The sequence below is a fragment of the Penicillium taxi genome (assembly GCF_028828555.1).
Source record: "Penicillium taxi strain IBT 34144 chromosome Unknown utg000005l_segment0_segment0, whole genome shotgun sequence".
Lineage (NCBI taxonomy): Eukaryota > Fungi > Ascomycota > Eurotiomycetes > Eurotiales > Aspergillaceae > Penicillium > Penicillium taxi.
The window spans coordinates 4,839,493-4,865,527 of record NW_026643207.1 but is presented as its reverse complement, the minus strand read 5'-3'; the positions used below and the strand labels follow the sequence as shown (position 1 = coordinate 4,865,527).

Here is a 26,035-nt window from a genome sequence, read left to right as displayed (position 1 = left end):
AAATCTATTAAATTCACTTCATAGTTGTTTGAGTTTACTTAATCGCGGGATAATCGACTTGATTGGTACTAATAACTATGTCAGACGTAATAGTAATTAGGCATAGTTCGTCCTTCCTCTGCTACATGTACCGGCATTCCAACCACAAATCGGCGTCTTGGTCTTCAAAATGGCTTCATCAAAGCAGATACTTCATTTTCCTATAGTATCAGTCGAGAACTTGCAAATCACTGACGCTGAGAGAATTTTCCATCTGACCCAAAATCACAACACGGACTGGGTGCAGTTCCAGGCTTCATCCAGAATACCGGATGACTGCAGTAAGATTATTCCTGAAATATCATTAAATATTACTGACGGATTGATTCTGCTTAGATAACGTAATAAGTATCATTGATGATTCGGTTTCTACATCTGATGGGAAGCATAAGATTGCTCTGCTACTCCGTCTGCCGATCCTTCTGGCGTCCGTCATCGACTCTTCGTCCCCAGAGTCGCCCAGTCAGCACAATAATCACTCGAATTCAGTACCTTTCTCGTCTAAGTGCCGGTTTTTCTTTACGCCAATTATCTATAAGGGGAAAGAACACTGTCTAGAGGGGATCCCGGATTTTTCTCTATGGTATAGTTACTACTCCAGAAAAGAAAACGCGTCCGTCAACTTTGTGATCGTGGAAAAGGAGCTAGGACAATCCTCTCTCGGCATACCTCAGGTTCTTGCCTTTATAGGTAAGTACCAATTACCATATTACTATTTAAAGGTTTATCATCCGGACTGATTATATCTAGGCATGATATATGCACAGCGTCGGTACGAGAATAGACATCAACATGATATTTTCGGTCTCGCGACCGACAATGAACAGTTCCATTTCATCCGAGTCAATAGCGAGGGCCAGGTAAGCTTTACAAGGTATTTATAGGTTTACATTAACAGACGCTAAAATCTTTTACTAGTGGTCTCTGCTAGACATTAATTATGGTCATACTCAGGAAATTCTGGAAACTCTTGCCTATATCCATACAAAAGCTTCTATTTTATACAACCTTGAAGAGATAAATGGATCTAAAGAGCCCCGTTTAATCTCCACAACGAATGATAACGTTCATGGTAGCAGTTCTATGCTCAAAACTTGGTCGGTATTTCAAGTGGAAGAATCAATATATGACGAGGAGTCAAATGAAGAAAGCAATGAATCTGATAATGAATATGACGAGGATTGAAAGTTGTTGCTGCTAAATAACCTTATGACGGGTCAAGTGGCTGCTCTACAGCATACTAGCTACAGTTTTGACTACTGAAATATAACACTTCTTTCAACTATTCGATGCATAAGGAGAGATGATGAAATTTTATCAGCTGATGGAAGAAAAAACGCTGAAATAAATATTGCATCTCAATACCTCTCGGCAGCAAGAGATGATATTAATGAAAAAAGGATAAGCTGAAATTATCATGATATCATAATAAGAGATGGATGGCTCTTCCGTAAGAAAAAGAAAAACGAGCAAAGCGAACCAGAAGAGTGAAAATAAAAAAACCATAAGGGAATACCAAGAAGAGAGATCAAGAAGAGAGCTTAGAGCCAGGAGAGATGAGACCAAGAGAGACAGGAACTAAGAGCAATGGAGTTGTGGTGGGGAGGAATCAACAGAACGAAGACTGATCGATATAGGACAAAGAGAAGAGACTAGGAGAGCCGGCAAAGCGAGAAATGTAACCCTTGTCAAGCTCATCTTATCTCTCCTTGAAAGTCACCTAGTCCTGTCAGTCCAACATTGGGTAACCATCGCTGTAGAGACTGGTCTTTGCAGTTACCGCGGTGCCGGTTGTGCTATCTGATTGTTCCTTCATATGCTTTGTGATGGGCACTGGCACATTGGAGGAGCGCTTTGACTGATTTGGGGACATAACTGCAGCCGCCTTAAGGAAATTGTCGATACCACTAGACCAAATTGGGGCACAGGACCAATGGTTCCGATGCTGTTGGTTCGACATGAAGTGAATCTAGCGAGTTTTGTCTATTTAGTTACAGCGAGGATAAGATTGAATAACACACCTCTTACAGCTTCGCATCGACGCACCTAGATCTATTCCATCAAGAATACTAGTTGCATATGCACCGTAAGAACGTCACCGTTCCGACAGAAATGGACAAGAAGCCCAAGCACTGTAGGATAATGCATTTTGAATGTCATAAAATGACGACAAGACCACTAGTTCAAAGGTAAGATTGAGGAATTCTAATAAAGTTCATGGGTTCTGTTACCTGAGAATTGTTATCGATTTTCAAGAAGTAAATGATTTCGCCGTCCGATGCTGTTCCATAGACAGTACAGTCTCGCTTGTCTGCTTCCTTCCGTAGGTTATGCACGATGCCTTATGACAAGTTAGAAGAAGATAATAATAAAAGCGATGGTACTCACCCATATACGCCAGGCATTGTGAGAAGCCATTTGAAGCCGATCCCCGTGTCTTCGCTTCTACGATGAGAACATTCACGGCGATCTCCTCCTTTTCTCCGTACCACGCGACATAATCAGGTTTCCCACAGATCATTATCTTCTCCGTGCTATGAAGTATGGGACCATAAGCCCATGTCTTCTCAGTTGTGATACTGACAGGAGACCGGAGGAAACCTGAGAAAGCCATGTCGTGGGCATAGATCAGAAGCATGTTGAGCGACATCCGGATGTTGGCTTCAGATGGACCACTTCGGCTGAGAACGTGATCGATTTTTCTCAGCACATTTACTTAAGATCTAGTCAGTATACATATCATTTATGTTTTCCCCATTTTTCTTGCATTTACCAAGTTCTTGGGACATTGGAAGGTCACCCACATTGCCAAGCTCTGGGTCATCTATGCTATGGCTCAGTCTTAGCCATTTCTCGGTCTCTCCCAGCGTAATCTTTGAAAATTGGACGCTCTTTAGCTTGTTGGCTGCCATTTTGTTGTCCTGCGTGATGAAATCACGTACGTAATCGACAGTGTGGGTTCCATGGATGAAATCAAGAAGCAGACGCTTCCATCTCCCCGCAGACGCCATGTTTATGAAAGACGAAGAAGAGATTCAGTTGTTACTAGGAATCAGAAACAAAAGATTCGAAGATGAAAAAGGTATAGTTTGTTTATCGACGTATGCGTCAAAAGCTAATCTATTGTAGGAAAACCTAAAAAAACAGAGCTAGTCCTCTTCTAGACATGAATAATGGTTTTATCAAACTATTCTTTCATTTATAACCGCTCATGCCATCATAATCTTCTTGGGTCTATCTCTTTAATCTCGCACATGTGGTTTGTACGTAATGAAGACGTTGTAAATTCGTTGTAAGTAATGAACTAATCTAATGATATAAATCCTAGATATGGAGAATCCAATTCACTATGAACGTTCATATGTACTAAATATATATTTATTCCATATTTGTCCCACTCCAGGTATATCGGTCGTTTGTCGCTCCTATATGACCAGAGATATCCCAGCCCATAATGTTGACAATGCCAAACTTTCAATATCCCCTGTCCAGCTTGATGTATGTGGAACAGTGAATCTCAATTTCTTCTGTTTCGTCGCCTTGATTATCAATGTAAGGTTCCTCTCTCCCTACCCGGAACTGGTAGCAGCCACAACTAACGTTGCCCCTACACAATACGCAAACGAGAATCGCCCGTTTATCGTATAGTTTAGCAGTGCCAAGAGCGCATCACACATTTTCATGTGTGGGTGCCACAGGGCCGTGCAACGCTCGACAATAAGCACTACGCTTAATTTCGTTAGCCAGCCAAGTATTACGCTCAATTGATGTAATTTGCGGTATCTCAAACCTATAGATCTTCGACACAATATCCATCTTTCGAATCCATATAATTAAGCATGGGGAGTAGGAACATATAATGTTAGGGCTACTTATAGGCGAAGCTTATGCGAAAAGAAAATACTAATTTCATGATGCTAGAAATGGTAACTATTATAGAAGTTAGTTATTACCACTGAAAAAGCCCGAAAGTTGCGCTCCATTCAAAGTTGTCGTGGAGGAATTCGATACAAATGAACTATGATAGTTCTCGTGTGATGCTTCATGTCGGACCTTCCGGGATAGCTTTATCTCACTGGCGCTGCTCACAGTCAATCCCACCCCAGCTCCCGCCAGTGGAAATAACCCTGTGGCAGTGCCAACAGCAGTTAGGCCCACTCCAGCTAAAAGTCCCAGTATTGGGAATATGTTTCGCTTCAGCACGTCTCGTTTTCTCAATTCTTGCATATCTTGCGATATTTGTGACATGCTACTTTCATTCTCTTGCTTGAAATCACCCAGGTACTCTTCAAAAAGGGATTCCTCCTCTTGAATTTTTTTGTACTCTATCTCGATGCTGTCTCTCCTGCGACAGCCGATTCGTTCTTGATGTTCAAGATCTGCTCTTTTCTTGTTGCGAATGTCGTTCTCTTCTGCGTGTAGCTTATCATCTCGCTTCATCTCGTTTTGCAATCTCTGGTATTGTCGCTTCTGTTCTTGGAGCTCACCAGAAAGCTTCTGTTGCTCATCACGCATCTTCGAAAGCACTTTGCTATAAGAATGTTCCCTTTCAGCAAACAGTTCTTGAGTTGACACTCTAAGCTTCTTTTGTGCTTGTTTCATTTCCCTGATCTCTTTTTTCAATTCTGAGAGACTGGTTGTAGCATCGTGTTGAGAGACTGACTCGTCTGATTGAAGAAAGCGCATTTCCTGAATCAATGCCTTCTCGGCTATGATGTACTCAGACATAAGCTCTAGCCCGGCGGTCGTCTCCTTCAGGTGTTTTCCCTCGTCAACGACTTCTTTTTGGATGAGGAGGGATTTACAGCCTCCCCTTTCCCCTAATGAAATCAATTCATCGACGATTAAGAGGGCGGACCCCTCACCACCACGCCATCGCTTTGCTTGACTACCCTGTTCAAAAAACCGCCCCCAAAACTGCCTTGTGGTCAATAATTGCGATTCTCGAAGTTGTGCTTCATACCCATCTATCGAGTCCCACATAGTAGTGACGAGGAACATCCGGGTGCAGCAGCCAAGCCGCACATAGATTCTAAAAGCTTGAAGTTCCTCAAAGCTGACCCTGAAACTCGGTTATCAGAGATACGGTGCAAATACAGTATGCCCGCTATTTTCATTCCCCGCCGATAGATCTGAGATAGAATGAAAGCAATTTCTGAAAAAATCTCAAAATCCGACCGATAGGTGTCGTTGAATCCGGGTGTATCCACCAAGTACACAGGCCTGTCTTTGACCATCATACTATGGAATTCAACACCCTGTGTATCTAAATTATATTCATAGATGTTAAAGATTTTAAACGAGTCAGCAGACCTCGTACTGTACTCACAAGATGTCAGTTCATGGCCAATACCAGTATCGCCTCCGATAAGCTTCGATATAAAGGTGCTTTTTCCAACACCGGTCATACCCATAACAAGTACCGCGACACCTGCGGAAAAATCAGACATCCTACATAATGTTAGCGAAGGGTTAAAGAAGTATGGGCTGACAGCATACTGTGTCATATCTTTATTCATAGAATCCATCTTGAATCGAAGTATCCTGAGGTCCTTGGTAAAATTGAAGGTTTCCAAGGCTACAAATGAACACAGAATTTGAATGACCAAGCAATATATTTATTTAGGTGGTTTTCCTCACAGCCTACTTATTAATGCAGTCATCCATATCATGTTAACTACTCTAACCCTTCCCAAATAGCCACTATAGAGAGGCTGTGCTTCGGCATGACAGATTTAGTAAAGCCAATGAAGATCGCTTTATTTGAAGTAGGAGTGATATTTGGGTGGTCAGAGTAGAAAGCCTCTGTTTTTCGCTAAGAATCCACAACATAGGTGAGTAAGACGATAGATTAAGAGGGGCTGTTCTAGCCATAAGCTGTTTAGCTGCAGATATAGCAATGAATCCCAGCAGTCAACCAAGGAGGCTGAGCCTGTAGCAGCTATTCTTATTGCAGTAGCTTTTCCAGAAATAAAACTGTGTAGATAAAGCTGAAAAGCAATCCAAAATTGACAAATGGAGCGTCAAAAGACCACCAATATGGCCTATGAATAGTGCGGGGTCGGCAGTAAGATGGGCTGAGCCTGTAACAGCTATTTTTATTTCGGTGGCTTTTCCAAAAACATCACTGTGCAGATGAAGCTGAAAAGCGATCCAAAATTGAAAAATGGGGCGTCAAAAGGCCACCAATAGGGTCTATGAATAGTGCGGAAACGGTGACCAGTTACTGAATAGGCTGCATTTCAATTAAGCTGGCGAGATCTGATCACTAGTTCATTGCGGACGGCGCAATAGTCTACCAATCAGCCTCAAACTCCTCGTAAACATGTTTATAGACTCATAAGCTGCCCTGTTTATGTCCACCTTGAATTCATCCATATCAGACTTTTCATTTTAGGTCTATCTTCACTTCCAAATTAAAAACATGGCGATCAATAAGTCTGAAAATGATAACCCACTGTTTCTCCTAGATGGACAAGTCTCAAACAAACTACTGCCATCAAACGAACGAAGCATCTATATTGCGATTATGGGAATGACAGGCGCTGGAAAAAGCACCTTCATCTCGCATTGTACGGACACGAAAGTTGCCATAAGTGATCCCGGCGCTCTGCAATCTTGTGAGTTTTGTTGATATGTAGGAGAGAAGAGTACTGAGTCTTGAATATAGGTACACAGGAGGTTCAAGTTTATCGATGTAAACCCTTCACTCCGCACGTAAACGTCTATCTTGTTGATACCCCGGGCTTTGATGATACGAATCGTAAAGATACAGACATTCTCAAAGAGATTGCTTTTTGGTTGACAACAACTTATAAAGAGGACATTCGCTTGAGTGGTATTTTATACCTTCATCGTATCTCCGACAATCGAATGGGTGGATGTGCACACAGAAATCTTATCATGTTCAAAAGGCTTTGTGGCCCCGAAGGGATCAAGAACGTAATATTTCTCACCACCTTTTGGGAAAAGGTAGATAAGGTCGATGGCGACAACCGTGAGAAAACCCTGAAGACTACGGACGATTTCTGGGGATATTTTGTCGAAAGGGGCGCCCGAGTCCAGAGACATTGGAACACTGATGACTCTGCAATGGCCGCCATAAAGAACTTTACACCTTCTGATACAATCAAGCCACCCAAGGAGATTAAATTGGCCATTCAGACGGAGATGGTTGATTCACACAAAGATCTAGATCAAACCTCTGCCGGTCAGGAGCTACAGAGCGAATTGCAGAAGGAACAAGAAAAGATGCAAAAGGAGTTCAACGAGCGAGCCCGGGAGATTCAAGAGGAAAAGGACCACGAGATGCGCGAACTTCTCCGGGAAGACCAAGAGAGACAAGCTAAAGAGCTTCGACGCAGAGACTCAGAGATCCAGGAGCTCAAGATTAGCATGGAGAGGATGCACGAAAAGAAGACCCGACAATTAGAGGAGCGATTGCTGGAGCAGCAGAATGAAAATCGCAGGCATCGTGAAGAAATGGTGCAAATCATGCGGCAATACCGAGAGGATCTCCAAGAGACACAAGGCCAGCGTAACCAAGCTGTTGAGAATTTAAGTCAGGAAATTAGAGACTTGAAAAAATCCAGCACGCAATACCGAGAGAATATCCAAGAGATACAAGGCCAACGCAACCAAGTTGTTGAGGATTTGAGTCGGGAAATTAGAGGCTTGAGAACATCCAACATGCAATGTCAAGATTGCTATGAGACCTTCACGTCCATCAGTGAGCTGTTCGACCACATACAAACCAAACACAACCAGAATCAACAACCGGAAAGGCAATATTGCCTAATTCATCAGGACGCGAATAACGAAGAGTGGTCTGAGGAACAGGATAGTGCTTGGTGTAATTGCTCTATATGCCAGGGAAAGGCGAATGCGACAGCAACAGCATCAAGCCGCAATTGTAGTCATCACGACGTGGATCCATACCTCACATGTCTAACATGCAAGATGGAATTCTTATATAGGGACCATCTGTTCGAGCACCTTGAAGAATTCCAACATGGCCGAGATCTCGTCACAGGGAAGCCTGAGAAATATGCCAGACCTGCCGAATATCAAATCCCAGAAATCGACCCATGGCTGACCTGCCTAACATGCGAGGAGTATTTCTCAGATAGGAACGATCTGTTTGAGCATCTTGCAGAATTCCAACACGGTCGGGATCTCGTCACGGGGAAACCTGAGAGATTGGTCAGATATTAAATAGTGACCACTGGCTCAACACGATGAAGTCGATCAACCCTTGTCACTTGACAGTGGGCCGATAGTTTAAATTATTTCTAGCAAATTTAGGAAAGAGTTTGTCTCATACTACTTCTTACACTCTGATCATACTTGTTCAAATACCCTGCCAAGATTTCGGTAGATAAAGGAGATTTCTTACATAAATCATCTAAAAATATAATCCTCGTACGAACCTAAAAAGTGGATGTACTCATGACCACCACTTTTTCTAAATTTCTAATTGGATAAAACTGTATCCACCCATAGTTAGGGTTGATTCTGACATATTCCTTCCTTCCCAAGAAAGAGTTTCTATACGATATGCCTCCAGAAGTTTGCATTTCGTGCTGATGAGTAACCATTCATCCCATAATTAGGAAATCTTGAGCGCGAATCAAAGAACATATTAGCAAAAGACTGCAAGACGAAAAGAACGTTCGAAAAAAAGAGTAGAGAACCAGAGCAAAAGGACAGGTTATGTAAGGGCGCTACTGCGTCACATGATGCCAGTGAATATTCCGAGGCTTAAAATGATCTCAACCATTGGCCATGCTTCCAGATCCAACCCAAATATGTTCACCCTCTTCTGTTTCGTCAGAACAGGGTATCTTTAGCTGCCAACTCTCAACCCTATCTCCAGACTCTTGGTTGGATCCAAAAAAACAAGCTCTCTGTACCAAGAAAGAGACTCTGGTAAGTCCCAACTCAGCTCTGGGTCCTTCAGCATCATCTTGACGAGATGACGTTTAGAGGGAAGTGGGTTGCCTTCTGCGTTTAGATCGAAAAGTTCTCGAGCGTGCATGATACTCAGATTATTGATGTAGGCTATATCGCCTCGTTTCGTATTCAAGAAAAGGGCATGTTTCCGAGCTAACTCTTCGATCATATCCATAGTTTCGAGGCGCTTCTCAGTAGGGGCAGGTATAGTCGGGTTTGATTCTTTATTTCAAAAGCCAGTGACGGGAAGTCGGGAATACTGGAGAATGAGCTTGTTGTCAGGTGAATTGTTGATAAGTGGTGTCCCATCTGTATGGTAATTCTGAGAGCTGTTTGGAAATTAGCATCATGAACATCTTCTACCCGGCAAGCTGGCTCACCCGAAGGAAACCCATTTCTTACTCAGCTCTTTTAATAAGTCTGGACGTGTTCTTGCGAGTTCATTATATATGAGAGGCGAGCTAGCGATCATGGTTGACCCGCCGGTGCTTGAAATATCCATCGTGAACAAGCTAAGAATATCTCCAAGATCATTATGAAATGCCTAATGACAAAGTTAGTTCAGCACCACAGTGCAAAAATAAATACTCTCACAAGTTTTCCGTTCGTGAAAGCCGGCCGCAAATTTTGTTCCTCGGCTCCCGGTCATTGTTCCTCACTTATAACATGACCTGGTTATGGGAGTTAGGGACTAATTTCTTTTGGGAGCCAGCTTGACGCTACTTACATATCACTTTCTGTCGATATTTATCTTGAAACCCACGCAACAGCGCCACGTGTGATGATATTCCAGCATATACCAGGACACTCTCCTCATCTGTAAGCAGATCTAGGTCTAATCGCGAGCAACACTGAATCCACGCCCATTATGCACATCGTAAGAGATATTCCGCAGTGAACTACGCAGTCCTTGTGGAAGAGGAAAAGTTTCAGGGCTTAGCGATTCAGGACCCAAGTTCAAACCTGTCACAAATGAGGCATGTAAGCACGATTTTATTTGATTGATTGATTGACTGATCACTAATATCATACTTTGGAAATGACGCAATGCCTCGATTACATATCTTTGGTCCTGTTCAGCCAGAACTGTTATCCAGTCGTGTTGTTTCATTGTCATTTCTGTACCAGACCAGACGATTTCACCGCAGTAGCGAAGAGGGAAACTAGGAAGAGGATCCTGGAGCTCTAAGGTATGGCCCGGTTCCAAATGCGAAGAGAAGCCATTAAACAGCCTTGGAGAATTATAGTCCAAGTCTGCAAGGGCGGCCATCTTGTTGCTAGCCTTAACCTAGTAGGAGTGCTAGAATCAGCTTTTACTGTTAAGCAACGTTCACAATAAACTCAGAGCAATAGACAGCTATTTTTTGCTTAAATAGATGATGGGAATTCACTAAAATTGGTACTTGAAGCAAACATTCTGACGCCACTACCTCTTTTAGGGCTTTTGAATCGACGACAAACGAGAGATACAGCAGAGGACTTCGACCCCGCTTCTACGTGAGAATTATCTAGAAGTAATGAGATACTTTGGTGAATTCATTGTCCATGCTCATTGCTGCAGAGTCCATTGCTGCAACAATTATGAAAGCCGAATGCTACAAAAAGCACTGGAAATGAGTGGAATGTATCTTATTCGATGATGTGGGTCGGAGTAGAATGCTATATAGATAATTGATTGGCCCAATAAAGGTGGTGACAATGTGTCAAAGGACCGATTCCAAGTTTAGTTTAGTGCATTATTGGTCAGCTCTCATACGTTCTTTACTGCAGCAAATTTTACTGCGGCGAATACACACATACATATTTGACTACTCTGTTCATATTTGCTCGCACGAATCCACTATTCAGTTCTCATTTGACAGTTATGAGCCCGGTACGCCGATAAATACCCCGAGAAAAACATTCTGAATTGCATTCAAGCGTGCATACATTGGGATTTCCCTACAAGTGAACAGTTTAGCGATATTAGACTTAAGGATGAAGCCCAATGGCATCAGTGGTATAGGAAGGTGAAGGTACTCGCAATCTCGAGCAGAATCTGGGAATACTGCGATCCGGACCTTGACGAGGACCGCCAGGAGCTAAGACGGTAGGACCAGAGCCGACCGACTACCCAACCTTACCAATACCGATCCCGATAACTGGAGACGAAGCTATCAAATCGAACAAGGCGAGAAGACGTGCCTGGAGAGATCAAGTTGAAGATTTCAAATACCGCGCATCAGTCTGGGAGAGGAGACAGAAAGCCATCGAATCTGTCAACGAGTATATCCAAAACACCTGGATTCAACTCTCCAAAAGCTCGTTTTAGACTATCAAGAGCCACATGAACGACTCTAATTTCTCAAGGATCGTTTTGGCGGCTCATCAACATACAAAGCTGAAATCTTCGAAAAATGGCATCTCGCTATGGAAACTCGCCCAAATGGTGCCGAGATCAACACATGGCTAGATAGCTGGGAAAATACGCGCCGGTCGGCAGAGGAAGAGGATATCCTCTCTTCCAGGGATAAAGAGGCGACATGGGTGTTTCTTCGTCTCGTAAGAACCATTCAACCAATATGGTGGCAGAAGTGGCATGGAAAAATAGTGGTTAAGGGCCAAGATGTGTCGATGCGGACACTCAGGGACAGCTTCAAAACCACTCACTATGCCCAAAACCAAGACCAAAAGCCTACTCTGAAAGGTGCATTTAGTCTAAAACAAGCTTTTGGAGAGTTGGATCCAGGTGTTTTAGGATATATTCGTTGACAGATTCCATTTTTCGAAGATTTCAGCTTTGTATGTTGATGAGCCGCCAAAACGATCCTTGAGAAATTAGAGTCGTTCATGTGGCTCTTGATAGTCTAAAACGAGCTTTTGGAGAGTTGAATCCAGGTGTTTTAGGATATACTCGTTGACAGATTCGATGGCTTTCTGTCTCCTCTCCCAGACTGATGCGCGGTATTTGAAATCTTCAACTTGATCTCTCCAGGCACGTCTTCTCGCCTTGTTCGATTTGATAGCTTCGTCTCCAGTTATCGGGATCGGTATTGGTAAGGTTGGGTAGTCGGTCGGCTCTGGTCCTACCGTCTTAGCTCCTGGCGGTCCTCGTCAAGGTCCGGATCGCAGTATTCCCAGATTCTGCTCGAGATTGCGAGTACCTTCACCTTCCTATACCACTGATGCCATTGGGCTTCATCCTTAAGTCTAATATCGTTAGACATGGTGGACACAGGCTAAACTGTTCAATGTAGGGAAATCCCAATGGTATGCTCGGTTGAATGTAATTCAGAATGTTTTTCTCGGGGTATTTATCGGCGTACCGGGCTCATAACTGTCAAATGAGAACTGAATAGTGGATTCGTGCGAGCAAATAGGAACAAACTAGTCAAATATGTATGTGTGTATTTGCAGCAGTAAAATTTACTGTAGTAAAGAGCGTATGGGAGCTGACCAATAATGCACTAAACTAAACTTGGAATCGGTCCTTTGACACAATCTCAATGCCAAGACGCTAATCCTAGGTTAGATTAGTAAGGCTTGGCATTTTTGAGTTTCTTTTCAGTTGATTCCCCATACAGTATGAATACGATACATGGACGGATCCCACTCGATTCTCTCAAGAATTAATCTTGCCAATACCACACCATATTGTTGTAATCCTTCTTCTTGTATCATTTCAAGTAAACCTTGACAATTCTGATTCTTCTCTTGAGTTGATATCGAGAAGTTAAGATGGTTCCCCGCACCCGCAATAGTAGCGCCCGGCAGTCAACCCAGACTCAGGGGCCAATCGAAGACGTTACCGAGACGATTCCCGAGACTACCCCATCGAGATCTAGGTATATATATACATTCCTTGTGATAAAGTTTGCGGAAGAAGGTGGCAGGACCATTACCTAGGTAGGAAATACAATGACACCCTTACAAAACGACACGATTCTTACCTCATGCTGGAGTTCTTCTGCTGGTTGCCGTAAGTGGATTTTGTTAATTCCTGGAGCTTCATATCTCCTAAGTTCGTCCGATGTCACATCTCTATCTGAAGCTGCGTGATCCACTCTTTGAAGGGTATACTTGCCCTCTCAGCATCAAAATAGAAGCCTGAAGGATTCAAGACAGGAGAAGGTTGTGCATCCGGCTGCCCGCGTTCTGTATATAAGTGATCTTGCAACATTATATCTCTTCCTCGGTACCCAAGCATGGACAATCGGACATATTGCAGCTTGAGATGATCTGTCAAAAATTCAAAAATGCGCTTCCAGAGCCCCTGCATCTCATTTTTGACTTGGGTGGATAATAAAGGGATCCAACTACTTTCATTTTGAGTCAGAGGTCCTAGATCTGGCGCTGATGTTATCCCATCAACTAAACTGATCAGGCGCAAACTCAGTCGTTTCAAGGTTGGCGCTGCTGTCCATAGAAATTCTTCGAGGCTTTTTACCGTCACCTCGATCGAATGAAGATGAAGTTCTTCTAGCTGGGAGAACCGAATTCTCTGAGAGAGATCCTTGAAGTAGAGAGGAGACAATTCTTCTATAGGACTCCATTGGGCAAATGTCAGGGTCTTTAGTGTCGGTGCAACTGTGGCCAGAACATTAAGAAGATGTTTAAAGGTGTCTTCGTTGAATGTTTTTTGTTCGTGATCTTTAAGACGAATACATAAATGTAGAGTCGTTAGATCTGTTAAGAATGGAAGCATCAATTGATACTGTGACTCTGGTAGCTGAAAAGAGTTTAACTTCATGCCGCAAGAAAATTGGCCGCATGTATAGAGAGCTTGGACCTTTCGACTGCATTCAATTATGGCGTGAAGTAGTCGTGAGAATGCCAAATCAAAAGGCAGGTACGGTATTCTCTCATAAACCCTTGGAGACTGCTTAAACTTGAACCGGCTCTTGAATGCACGTAAGCCTAAGCAGGTAAAGCTAGCGTGCTTTGTATCGCTACTGGGCTTTGCATGATCAAAAAAGACATTTGTTAATCTACACCGTAACCCAAGGGTGACAGCGTTTTCGAGACGCGGTAGGCATCTCTGAAGGGTACTAAAGAGTCCTGAGCATTCGAGAATGGCACGGTGTTCTGTCCTTGTAGCCTCGAAGACGGTAAATAGAGCATCAAGCTCAGCCTGCATTTGATTCATTTCGATGTTTTTTGGTACTCTGAGTCCAAATCTCCTGTAGTTTTCTGAAGTATACATATTTGTGAGACTTTCCTTGTCCAAATGTGTCCAGCCTTCAAACAAGTTCGGAATGATCCAAATTTCTTTAACCGAGCCACGAATTGTTTTACTGGCTGCAATCTGCTCCAGGCAGTCAAGGCCTTCACGGGTGAGAATAAGTGAGATTCTTTTGGAGTATCGTGTTGTATACGCTTCCAGTGTGTTGCCGTGTATTTGGCGACAAGTGATCCTGAGCGCGCCCCAATCTTGAGGCTCTAGATACTCACAGATACGAGTCAAAAGCTCTAGAGGCAAGCTTGCGATTGACATATTGCGTTGCATTCGCATACAAAAACATGTAGCACCGGTAATCTTGAATTCGTTTGTGAAATACACAGGATGTTGAATGAGGGATTTCGCATGTGAGAGAATGTGCTGAATCTTTAATACCGGAAACCCCCTACTCCGCCACGTCACAGCCCGTACTACCCGCTTATGGTATTGAAAACGGCACCCCAGGGCTCCCAGGTCTCCACCTGCGTTGGGAGATGCGCTGTGGCCTCGCGTCCTTGGCCCACAGCGTTTGCTATTTCGTGTGGCAGCGAGAGAGTTTGGACTATTCAGGGCGTGAATTAGGGTTTAAGACTCAGATTTGGATGGATGAATGTTCTGATGAATTTCATATACAAAGACAAAATCAAGTACCAAGATCACATCAAAAACAACAACAACGAAAACAACAGTCACTGTACCCACTGCGACTGAATATTGTGCGAAATATGTTATTGAAAACGAAGATACGGCCTTGGACAACTACGGTTCCGATTATGATGAGTATATCTTTGCTATGTGGGGTATAAGTTGGCCAGAGGCAGACAACATCAAAACCGACATTACCGACATGCTATCAAAGTGTGACGTTTCAGCAGATATTCATATTGCTGTTGATACCGCCCGATGGGCTACAATAGCAATGTAGAATAATGGCGAGAATAATGTTCTTGATTCATGTATCGCCGGGACTATCGAGTCTCTTGGTGGAAGTAAACCTGCCTGTAAATGGATCTACAAGGAAGGTGGAGAGGACAATTTCTCAGCGCAGGACTCGGCAGAGGAATAATTGGCTTGGATTTACGAGTACCATTCATCTGTGCTGACATCACCATATCCTCTTACAACTTGAACAATGATTATATTGATATGGGGAGAACTTGGAGCTCGAGAATTCACTTGATTAGAATATAAACACGACATGTTTTATTTTATTATAAAGCAAGATCAATTCAGTACTGAAAAGAAATGGTATTTTTACCGCTTCATGCCTCCTTTTAATATACAGAATGAATTTATTAGCCACAATTGTTTATGGACTGGCACTGGTTAGAACTTTTGATCATTCATAAATGTGATTAATTTTGGATTCTACTTATCTAACTATTTCTTAATTAAATCTTGAGTATAATAGTCATTTAAATGTGAGTAATTTATACTCTTTTATGGTTCAATCAAAGCTTTCATATGGTGCGAGGACACTTCTAATTGGCTAAATACGGATTACTCTGCAGGGGTCATCTAGTTAACTCAACTCCAACTCAGCTTTTGGTCAGTTCTGAGCCAACTTCGTTATGGATGTGAATGTTAAAGATATCAAAGAATGGCTCAATCCTACAGACTCTGACACCTAAGGAACCGGTGAATGATTCTCGATACGAAACAATACCGTGAATGGAGTCAGTCAGACTCCCCTAGAAACCTTTGGATCAGGGGGGATCCTAGGTTGTGGAAAGTCTGTTGTCGCTGCAAGCCTCATTAGTCGACTCCGAAAGGCTGAAAATGGTCCCGTCTTGTTCTTCTTCTTTCGCGAAATCATCCAGACTAACCGTCACCTGCGGTCGCTGATGCAAGATTTTTGCTATTTACCTTTGCTTCAGTCACAGCTGGAAAATATCCTAAAGTAGTATTTATCGGTCGAATTGGTTCTATATGATCTACTTTGGAGCTGTATAGCAACTTCCATGCGATCTATTGGAAAATTGTATTATGTTGTCGATGCACTGGATGAAATAGCGCGGGAAAATGATCAGTTCATCCATCATCAGTTCATCCATGACCTGCTCAACCTAGGTCGCAAATCTCCGGAATCGATCAAGTTGATCATAACCAGTCGCCGAGTTCCTCATGTTGAGCAGCATCTAAATAGAACTTGTATGCTTGATTTACATCTTAATCGTCAATATGTCGATGCCAACATTGCTATCTACATTGCGCATTAACTTAGATATACTCGGCTGAATATATCTTAGTATGAGATCGACCAAATCAATCAAGTGATTTGTCAGAGAGGGAGAGGTCTATTCCTATATGCTCGGCTCATGATGGAGGAATTACTTTGATATCCAGAGTCAATTTTTCGCGCATTGAGAGACTCCCAGATGGACTTAGAGATATGTACACGGAGATCTTATAGGAGCAACTCCATCGATTAAGAGCCCCGACTTCTTTCCAGCGACTTATATTGCAGTGGGTCATCCATGCTGCACGACCGCTACGCCTACAAGACATTGCTGTTATAATTGACTTTCTAGCTGATCACGGTGGACTCAGTCATGATATTGACACGAAACTTGCTATACGAACAACTTGTGGACCCCTCTTAGAGGTATGCGAGGATGGTGTTATTCATATTATTCACCACTCTCTAACTGAATTCGTTCTCGATCGAGACGTAACGCATGTTGTAATGTTGAATGAAACTCGGGATTTTTCAGGTGTTGATACGCCAGCTATTTATAAAATGATTGCCTGGACATATATCGAATACGTCAGTAATGGTTGTTTAGACGAATTATATACTGAAGGCAAACGACGTGAAAAATCTTCTTGAAATTCTATTTTCTCCGTTATGCAATTTACGAGTCGCTATTTCATGTGGCTAATGCTTCCGAGTCCGATACTGAGCTTTTACAAATTTTAGATCAGTTTTTGAGAAAATTCCAGCCATTTATTGATACTGAGAAACAGATGATGGACCTCAAACTCCTATGGATTTTGTTGTGTATCATGGCCTCATTACATATGCGAGACACCTTTTTTCTGAAGGAGGAGATTTGAACCATGGAATACCCCTGAAATTTGCGGTCTATAGAAACCACCATGATATTTTGAGTCTTCTTTTGCATCACGGTGCAAGTCCAACAGATGAGGTTTCTATTGGGAAAATATAGGTAACACCCGTGAGCCTTGCGAGTGAATTTAATAGTGTTGGTTCACTCCGCGCTCTCATCAAAGCCGGTGCAAATATAACCGTGGGGGCTCTTTCGAGTCTTTGTTGCAAAAATGAATGGTATAATGTTGAACGAAGAAAAAATTACGATTGTAATATATGTATGTAGCATTTATTACATCGCTTAGATTACTGATTCTAAAAATAAGCCATACGCCTACTTTGTTTTTTGGTCCTGACAAGAATTTTGGAGATATAGAAGGCGCTTGGCCGAGACAAACACCAACAGGTCCGCGAAAACTAAAGTCTTCTTTCTGTTTCACGACCACTTGTACATAAATTGACAGAACCGGTGGCGCGCACCCAAACACGGAAAGCGTTCAGGTCACTCCTGGCACCGCTAGTTTTCAAGTTATAGTTATACTTATCACATGAGTCTTTGGTCATTTGCACCGCTAGTCCTCAGGTGCCCTCGGGCGTAGTTTCTTTCCATCTTCTCTTCATCGAGAGAGAGCTCTACTATAATTTTATTTTTCAAACTGCAGAGTTCAAGACGAAGATTATGACGAAGATAGAATTATCAAAGGTACCTACTGCTCTTCCAAAAGCGCTTACAATGGTAGATGATTCAATGTAGTTTTCATGACGCTCTCAAAAAAATTTTCGGTATGCAAAGCGGCGTATCAATTCAGAAGTCTAATTTAATGGAATTTCGTAGATAGGCGCGACGCTAAAAGACCCAATTCCTCAATCGCGACTTCATTGCTGCTACCATCAAGGGATGGTGCTGTCAGACTGGTAGGAAAGGCGTCGGAAACCCTCCAAGTCACCAAAAGTTCACTTCCTGACTCGTTTGTCAATGTGATACTAATATCCTTCTTTTCCACCCTATCTAGGGATATTGAAGATATCCAATCATAGACAGCACTCTGACGCGCGACTATGCCTCTCCTGAGCGTGATGTTGATTGCTTCGAGCTGACCCGGCATCTGATACACTTGGCCCGTACCGTCTTTGTATTCGACAACCTGCTGCTCTAGACCATCCACGTTGTTGAACGCTATTTGGTCACGGCCGACAGAGACCAAAAAGCGATAAGACGGGATTGGATACTTTGCAGCCATCTGCTCAGCGGTTGTAGCCATTTTGGATATTCTATGAAAGCGTGAAAGAATATACTGATGCAGTTAGTGATTTTGTAGGTAGTAGGGGTATAAACTATGGGTGATCTCACGAACAGTTCTCCTTGAAGTAGAGTTTAGGCAATTTGGGTTGATGGTCGAGGAGACAGACAATGATAGGAGAGGCAATCTTATACTGCATTTGGCCTAGTTACTGCAGGTTGAAACGTACCTAACCTGATAGGATAGGATGCTCCGATCTCCGTGGCGTAGAAAAATAGCTTCGATTTGTAGGCCGCGTTTATCACGTCGTAGGGGCTATGCCCCTAGCGTGGATCTACCACTAGCGAACTCAATCGGACTGTGGGTCTTAGAAGAAGTTAGATCATATAAAAAGTAGCCATGATCCTCCTCTATACTAACACATACTTCACCTTGAAGCTTTCATTACAATCGCAGAACCGAATATACATTTCTCCTTGCCTTTTACCTTGTTTCTTGCTGTGATCTCTTTTGCTATAGCGGCTACTTGCCTATGCATTGGAGTTATCATGTAATTAAATAAGAGGATCGTTAGACAAACCCCCCCCCCGGTGGCAGAAAAATCTACCCTGCCTGATTCCCCAGGTTTTTCGGCGTAATTAGGCACCATTATAGCAATAAATTATTTTGCCAGCCCGAATTATCAATTCGGGCCGGAATAACTATTAATACGATATTTAGCTTCGGTCGCATCCCACTTTCTTTCATCTTTCAATATCTTAATAACTAGATAGCAGGCCTTTTTTTAGTTACGGTATCCCCGTAATCATTCTGTTTTATATTCTGATTTGCATACTTTAGAATCCATTTTACGGTATATAATTACGTGTTTATTTCAATGCAGAAAAGCATTCAATTTGAACTAATAATACTCCATATCAGGCTCCTCAACTCACCGGCGACTCCGAACAGGTCTTGAAGCATCTAGGGTGTCGTCAGCGCCTAAGGTGCTTTCAATACCCCGTTTTTCGGCCACGCCGGCGCGACGAGCAGCATTTCGAGTAGCATTGATAGTTGGACTTAAGTATTATGAAGAAAGGCGGTCAAGCGGTAAGTAAATTAAAAGACTGCGGGAAAAACTGGCCTGAATGCCTTCTTATTAAGGCAGAGGGGGGTTTGTCTAACGATCCCCTTATTTAATTACAAGATGATAAATCCAATGCATAGGCATATCTGAATGTATCTTATTTAACATCTTTATTCCATGCCTAGATATCACAGATCGTATATGGGTAAATCCCTTCTGGCAAAAAAAACCAATGTCGTTGACATTTGTACCTGCCCATCTGGAGTAAGTTGATGAAATTTGACAAATGACTGCCACATGAAGGGTGACTGCCGACAGACTACGTCTGAATGACAACTCCATGCGTTCCACGAGTCCAGTCTGAAGGGAGCTTTACTCGACCAAGTCAGTATGAATACGTAGTGGAATAGGTGCATAGAAGTGTGTCCATTCAAGTCTATCTATCAGAGGGTAGATATACCCTTCTAGAGTGGAGCCCTCGTGACCTGCTTACTCAAGCTGGTACAAAAACTCCAAGTTCCAACGTCAGACCAATGTAATTACGTACATATGTTCCGACACATAACCTATTAAAAGAGAGATATCGAGAGCTTTTGATCGCACGTACACCCTTTTTTAGCTAATCGTTGCTCTAGTTTAGAGTAGGCGAATAAAAAAACAGGTAAAACACACTTAATGCTAGTAAAAAGTATATTGCTTTTGAAAGGAGCTTACGGAGTCTGGAGGAGATACAGAATCCTGGTGATGTTGAGAATGGTGTTAATGAAAGGTATATCTCTCCTATTGAACCTGCCCAAAACGACCCTACTAAAACTGAATTGCCTGCTATGCCTGTTATAAGACGTATTAAGAAGTGCGCGTGGTGTCGACTACAGGCTATAACTATAGTAGTTGCCCTAGTAAGGTTATTTAGTTTATTTACTATGTTTTGCATTTAAATATTGAATTGAATTTGTTGCATTGTTGGTCGAGTAACGGAATAACGGGTTAGCCAACCACGTTGTAAGTCTAATGTCCAGGATATGGATGTACCAAGGAATTCCTCCTGTCATTTTTCAACTATTTGTAGTTTCTATACCTTTTCAAGGATCTCTAAAGCCTTCATGCTTTTTGTATCATTTCATTGATGCTTGCTTTGTACGTGGGTACTGGGCAGATTTCAATGTTGTCGAGCTCTGAGTTCACAAAGATACAGCTGAACCTTCCGTTTCCAGGTAGGTAGCCAAACGTCTTCCCATGTTGCAGTTCTCTAAGGCAGTTTCACACCCAACCCTTGGGATGAAGCTCTCGACTCGCTACCTAGGTATCAAGTTCTCGAAGTTTGTGTAACAAACTGTGGGACCAAAGGAAACGACGAGCAAACAATCAAATGACGGCTGGATATAATGTGAGATCGAGATGAATGTCCATTTTCAAGGAAATATGCATACCTGACAAAAAAGTAATCGTCTGATACCAACGCCATAAGGTTGAATCAGTGGGTAAGAATTAACCTTAAATCTACCCCGCAATTTCTCCACATTGATATCAACAACTGAGATCCTTGAACAGGGATGGAGGCAAAAACGCCAAACGGTACTGTAAAAAAATCAACACGATTGGCTCGTAATACAATTGACTTCGATTGTCTCGCTTGTCACCCAGGATCTCCTAGCCCAGATGCAAACCTTCAACCGCCACCATGTCGACTCCACGCTGCAATTTTCTAAAACAATAGAAATAGACACATATGTATCTTGCCCAGGCTCCGGGAGTTATTGGAAACACAGCTCCCGCGCTCTTACCTCGTGTAGGACGCGACTTTGAGCACCGGCTACCTTGGATCAAGCGGGATACGCTCCAGAAAGCATGAAACCACTGACTATTCACGGATTCTTCGGTGTTGACCAGTCGTGCAACTGGGTAGATTTCCCTGTGATTCCGTTCAGATGACCTCGAGCATGAAAGGGTCGAGAGCGTAGCAGTATTTATTCGACCAGGACGCTGTTCACTGCTTTGCTATCAATTTCAAACAAATATTACGAATAGTCTTCACCATGGCCGACTTTACCCTCGCTGCTCTTCTTGTCTCGTCCCTTTCTTTGGCGACTCTGGGGAATGCAGCCGCTAGACCCATACCGACACTTGATTTGGAGGTGCCCACCGTCTTCGCCAGTGACATTTTCGGTCTAGATGACAGGATGATGACTATCCCGATGGATACGTGCAAATCCCTGCGAACCGACATGTGAGTATGTAACGACAGAATATCGATCCAAAGCTGAATCTGTAGGCAACATAACGTCGGCTCCATCTCGATCCCATGCGCCCAAACAAATAACAAGAAGCATATGTGCTCCTTGTACAGGTAAGCCACTCACCACTATAATATATACGCTGGAGCCCAGACTAACAGGCTAGTGATCCCGACTGTGTGAATCTACTCAGCACATGGGACCATTCGCACTACCACATGATGGAGCACGCAGACAACGAAAACGGCCTGAACGCCATCGGCAGCCAAGTCGTCAGCATGAAATGCAGCATGGTCGACATCTCTACCGGCCCCACCACACTCAACAGTATAGATCACAGATCCACCACGCACGAATCCAGATGTGTGAACGAGAACTGCAACACGCACGCAGACTGTCACTTGAACGCAGACGGCTACCACTACTGCTCTGACCTGATGAACAATACATGTCAGCATGCGAAATTTATTGAACAGGGTGGTGGCTGTAGAGAAGACTTGGAGTGTATTACCGGGTACTGTTCTGGGTCTGGGCAGAATAAAGAATGCGCCATGAAGAAGAAGGCGAATACGCTTTGCTCCCAGTCTTTGGAATGCGACAACGGGTTGAAATGCTGTCGCGAGGTCTTGAATGTTGGTGGGAGGTGCACAGCTGACTGCAAGCAGCAGGATGAGATGCTGGTAGGATGTGCGTCCATTGGCGATCGATGCTTCGATGACGGGGCGTGCTGTGGATTAAAATGCCAGATGGGCACTAGTACTATTTTGGGAATATGCAGTCACTAATATCGGGGATGATGAAAGGGGAATTCTCATGCAAAGAAAGGGGATTCTTATGCGAAGCAAAGGGAATTTGATAGGTAGTCTGGCAGGAATTATGAGGAAATGAGATATTCTTTGAAGCTATTCTATCGGAGAATTTTCAAGTAATTTCATCGACCGCCGTTTAGAATGAATCTGAGCCACTAAAGATCTCCGGCAAAGCCACTTCCTCGTCTCAGGCAGGCTCTGTCCTAGATCTTAGGTTCCATCCGTTAATAAAATATTCAGCCCCATCGACGTCCGCAATTTCGTATTGCAACATTTCATCAAGGCGTGGTGTAAGTTTCCAGCAGCTTCAATTGATGGGTTGAACTTTTTGCCTGAAGCGCAGGTGGGCAAGGGGATGGGAGAACTTGGTGAAGATCTCTCCGGTCTGATGGAATCTAGTAAAGCGTGATCGGTCAGAATTTTGATCATAAATTGAAATTTATTGAGTTGCAAAGAGTGAAACCAGTTTCAGAGAGAAGATTAAAGTCGTCATTGCCTTACACATGTGCTAAGACGATATGGCATTTCGACTAAGGATGATTCCTCATCACACTAGGGAAGGAAGGTCCAAAAGGCCAAGAACTCACTATATGGATATGGTGTTCGATAAATGCCAGTATCAGAGCTGGTGTTCCTACAATAAAACAAGTAAGTATTATGGACAGAAACAAATCAAGTTTTAGCGATATGCATGTAGCGAAATCCAGTTTCAGAGAGAAGATTAAGGTCGTCTGTGCCTTACACGTGTGCTAAAACGGTATGGCATCCGACTAAGGATGATTTCTCATCATGGTAGACATGAGTGTTTTGAAAAGTAAAGGAGTAACTCACAGTATGGATAGGATAGCACATGCCATTCTTATGGCTGATGATGTTTCTCCTAGAAAGCCATGTCAATATGCCGAATAGAAAACCACGTTTGCTAGAGCTGTAGAGAGGGAAAACCAGTTTCAGAGAGAAGATTAAGGTCGTCTGTGCCTTACACGTGTGCTAAGACGGTATGGCATCTGACTAAGGATGATTCCTCATCATACTAAGGAAGGAGGGTTTGACAAGCAAAGAGGGGAACTCACAATCTAGAGGACCAACTCACGGGTATCTTCGAGTTAATTGTTGTTGTGATCAATCGTCATAAGATATTATTTTGCGACCTGGTAATTGTGGGCGAGTATGGGTTGGAGGCTTCCTGGTCGCGGTATTCGAATCATCCTCGTCATAAGAGACGATTTTGCGACCCGGTAATTGTGCGTGAGACCGTACCGTAGGCTTTGTGCCAGTGCCAGTGGCAGCGGGCGTCGAATCGACTTCGTCATAATCAAGGAATGAAGCCTCGTTGTCCCTCGACCTGTCCGGGTTTTTGGCGCATCGCTTGATTTGTCGAGCCACGCTAGCTCGAGCTTTGCCCCTGTTGTAAGGCTCCCGTGGCTCGTACTCTAGTGAATCAGCCATCGTAGTATCGTCCCCAGTGAGTATCTTTTGACGCTGCTCAAGCTCAACGGCATCTTTCTCGAGCTCTCTTTTGCGAATCAATTTATGGATTTCGGTGTGTCTGAAGAGTGCAATCTGCTCGTTTGTGAGAGTGCGCTTCACGCCGTCTGGATAATAGCCAAGACCATCATCATCATCTTCCTCGTATTCTTGGTATTCTTGGTATTCCTTGGCTGGATAATCTTCGGCGGGTTGTGTAGGCCAAATCGGATTTGGTAGTCCTGGGAAATGCTTTTCGTGGAATGCTTGGAGGTCTTCCTAAGTGGATTATGGTGCATTAGTTATTGATTTTATTGATAACACGTTAAAGGATAGAAAATCTACCAAGGTGACAGGAGGGACCGACATGATGGAAGTGATGCGAAAGTGCAGTGGGACTTGGACGCGTTCGTGTTATTATCCGCGAGATTAATTGATCGATGCCTTGTTTATCAGGCGTCAACATATGTCGAACATCAACTTAGTTTAAGCAGACTACATTTTTTATAGTTATTGCTTATAGGTAGAACTAAGAGTCTACTTTTAATGGTATGTTCGAGACATTATTCCCAACCTTGGCCTTGACGCTATCAAATCGAATGCGCATAACCTTCACTCGCCCGAGATCATGACCAGTAACTTGTAGAGATTGATCATCACTTGGTTCGGTCAAAGACCATGCAATGGAAACGTGGAAGTTGTCTGTAAAGTCCCTTTCGTTCTGATCCGTGTCCTTCGAAGAAGTGTACAACGGTGGCTGATCAAACATTGCCATGACTTTATTGGATAGCCTGATCAGGCTGTTCAGTTCATCGCCTTCTGGTTTCTGGACGTGAAGCACAAGGAACCAGCGTGTCTTGTTGAAGTTGGATACCCACTTCAAAGAGTCGAATGTGACTTTAAATCTATAAATCTGTAAGTGGGATTCTTACCGACTCAAACAGCATCACTTACGCGTGTGTATCAGATTCCTGAATTGATTTTTCCAATACTTGCGCGAATGAAGCGCGCTGTTCAGTGCGAAGAACCACAGCGCGGGATAGACTGATATGGAGCGGTAATTGTGCTCCCAGATCACTGTGCAAAAGAGAGTGTATCTTGGGAGCCGAGGCATCATCTGTCTTATCTGAAGATTTGGGCAGAAGCTTTTCAAGCAAGTGTATCTCATCTTTTGATGGATTCCCTGATTTTTTTTTTAGCTTATTGGATCACCAGTTAGGAGAAAAACGTGCGTACATTCGAGAGAAAGGTGAGTAGGCCAGTTGCCTTCGATATGAGGAACAGCGCGTTTTCGACCGCTATGTAAGCTCGGGTTATCCTGAACACTTACACGTGCGTTTGAGGCATAGAGATCATGGAAAGCTGCTGGTAGAGGCGGAAGAGAAGAAGGTTGTTTGAGACAAGACTTCTTGGCTGGTGGAGACTCCACGTCATCGTCAGACTCGGAATCAGAATATTGCACCAAAGACATTGTACATGCTTTACCGAGGTTGATGTTGGTAGCAGAGTTGGGTTACAAACAACAAATATTAAATAATTCAATTGTATGTATTTGCGGCCTTTATGCCTAAGGCACCAATCCGTAGCGGGGCACAACAGTCATGGGTACATTTTGGATCCAAATTAATCCTGAATCACGGCGGCATTGCTTCAAGCCTCTAGGGTTAGCCTCTCCTCATCAGGTCATTGTGACATTGTCACTGATCGGAGTCTGATCCAGCTTCCTCAAATTACAACACTGGACCTAAATGGCCCAGCTTTCAAATTTGAGCTCTATGGCATCAGAAAGATTCAGGGCCTCGATCAGGATGAGAGTGGCAATGGCACTCTCTCACTGTCATATTTATTCACTTTGGCCTTCTCAACATTTCATGCGGAATGTGCTTCTACCCGCAGCATAACTATAGACGGCATTTATTTGCGGGGATTTATCGGGGCAATCCCACATTTTCATTCAGCACTACTATATACCGACATA

At 43.2% G+C, this 26,035-nt stretch overlaps 8 protein-coding genes across 8 annotated transcripts; 3 read left to right on the top strand and 5 right to left on the bottom strand.

The window, feature by feature from the left end:
• Nucleotides 1-169: 169 nt before the first annotated feature.
• Nucleotides 170-1,224, top strand: N7495_009079 (uncharacterized protein; the record flags this gene model as incomplete). Its single annotated transcript, XM_057211730.1, has 4 exons — nucleotides 170-320; nucleotides 376-729; nucleotides 790-899; nucleotides 958-1,224. The coding sequence occupies 4 exons, from the start codon at nucleotides 170-172 to the stop codon at nucleotides 1,222-1,224; spliced, it is 882 nt and encodes a 293-aa protein (XP_057061273.1).
• A 544-nt stretch (nucleotides 1,225-1,768) lies between these two features.
• Nucleotides 1,769-3,050, bottom strand: N7495_009078 (uncharacterized protein; the record flags this gene model as incomplete). The annotated part of the gene is made up of 4 exons (XM_057211729.1): nucleotides 1,769-2,008; nucleotides 2,271-2,380; nucleotides 2,428-2,754; nucleotides 2,813-3,050. 4 exons carry the CDS (start codon nucleotides 3,048-3,050, stop codon nucleotides 1,769-1,771), a joined length of 915 nt encoding a protein of 304 aa, XP_057061272.1.
• A 931-nt stretch (nucleotides 3,051-3,981) lies between these two features.
• Nucleotides 3,982-5,567, bottom strand: N7495_009077 (uncharacterized protein; the record flags this gene model as incomplete). Its single annotated transcript, XM_057211728.1, has 4 exons — nucleotides 3,982-5,101; nucleotides 5,218-5,305; nucleotides 5,369-5,490; nucleotides 5,539-5,567. 4 exons carry the CDS (start codon nucleotides 5,565-5,567, stop codon nucleotides 3,982-3,984), a joined length of 1,359 nt encoding a protein of 452 aa, XP_057061271.1.
• Nucleotides 5,568-6,463: 896 nt separating this feature from the next.
• On the top strand, nucleotides 6,464-8,253 carry N7495_009076 (GTPase domain-containing protein; the record flags this gene model as incomplete). Its single annotated transcript, XM_057211727.1, has 2 exons — nucleotides 6,464-6,659; nucleotides 6,710-8,253. 2 exons carry the CDS (start codon nucleotides 6,464-6,466, stop codon nucleotides 8,251-8,253), a joined length of 1,740 nt encoding a protein of 579 aa, XP_057061270.1.
• A 4,750-nt stretch (nucleotides 8,254-13,003) lies between these two features.
• Nucleotides 13,004-15,282, bottom strand: N7495_009075 (F-box protein; the record flags this gene model as incomplete). Its single annotated transcript, XM_057211726.1, has 2 exons — nucleotides 13,004-14,694; nucleotides 15,222-15,282. The coding sequence occupies 2 exons, from the start codon at nucleotides 15,280-15,282 to the stop codon at nucleotides 13,004-13,006; spliced, it is 1,752 nt and encodes a 583-aa protein (XP_057061269.1).
• Nucleotides 15,283-18,058: 2,776 nt separating this feature from the next.
• Nucleotides 18,059-18,502, bottom strand: N7495_009074 (phage tail protein; the record flags this gene model as incomplete). Its single annotated transcript, XM_057211725.1, has 1 exon — nucleotides 18,059-18,502. One exon carries the CDS (start codon nucleotides 18,500-18,502, stop codon nucleotides 18,059-18,061), a length of 444 nt encoding a protein of 147 aa, XP_057061268.1.
• Nucleotides 18,503-21,583: 3,081 nt separating this feature from the next.
• N7495_009073 (uncharacterized protein) lies at nucleotides 21,584-22,999 on the top strand (the record flags this gene model as incomplete). The annotated part of the gene is made up of 5 exons (XM_057211724.1): nucleotides 21,584-21,774; nucleotides 21,820-21,894; nucleotides 21,948-22,461; nucleotides 22,805-22,880; nucleotides 22,929-22,999. 5 exons carry the CDS (start codon nucleotides 21,584-21,586, stop codon nucleotides 22,997-22,999), a joined length of 927 nt encoding a protein of 308 aa, XP_057061267.1.
• A 713-nt stretch (nucleotides 23,000-23,712) lies between these two features.
• Nucleotides 23,713-25,528, bottom strand: N7495_009072 (uncharacterized protein; the record flags this gene model as incomplete). The annotated part of the gene is made up of 3 exons (XM_057211723.1): nucleotides 23,713-24,336; nucleotides 24,599-24,984; nucleotides 25,270-25,528. 3 exons carry the CDS (start codon nucleotides 25,526-25,528, stop codon nucleotides 23,713-23,715), a joined length of 1,269 nt encoding a protein of 422 aa, XP_057061266.1.
• Nucleotides 25,529-26,035: the final 507 nt, after the last annotated feature.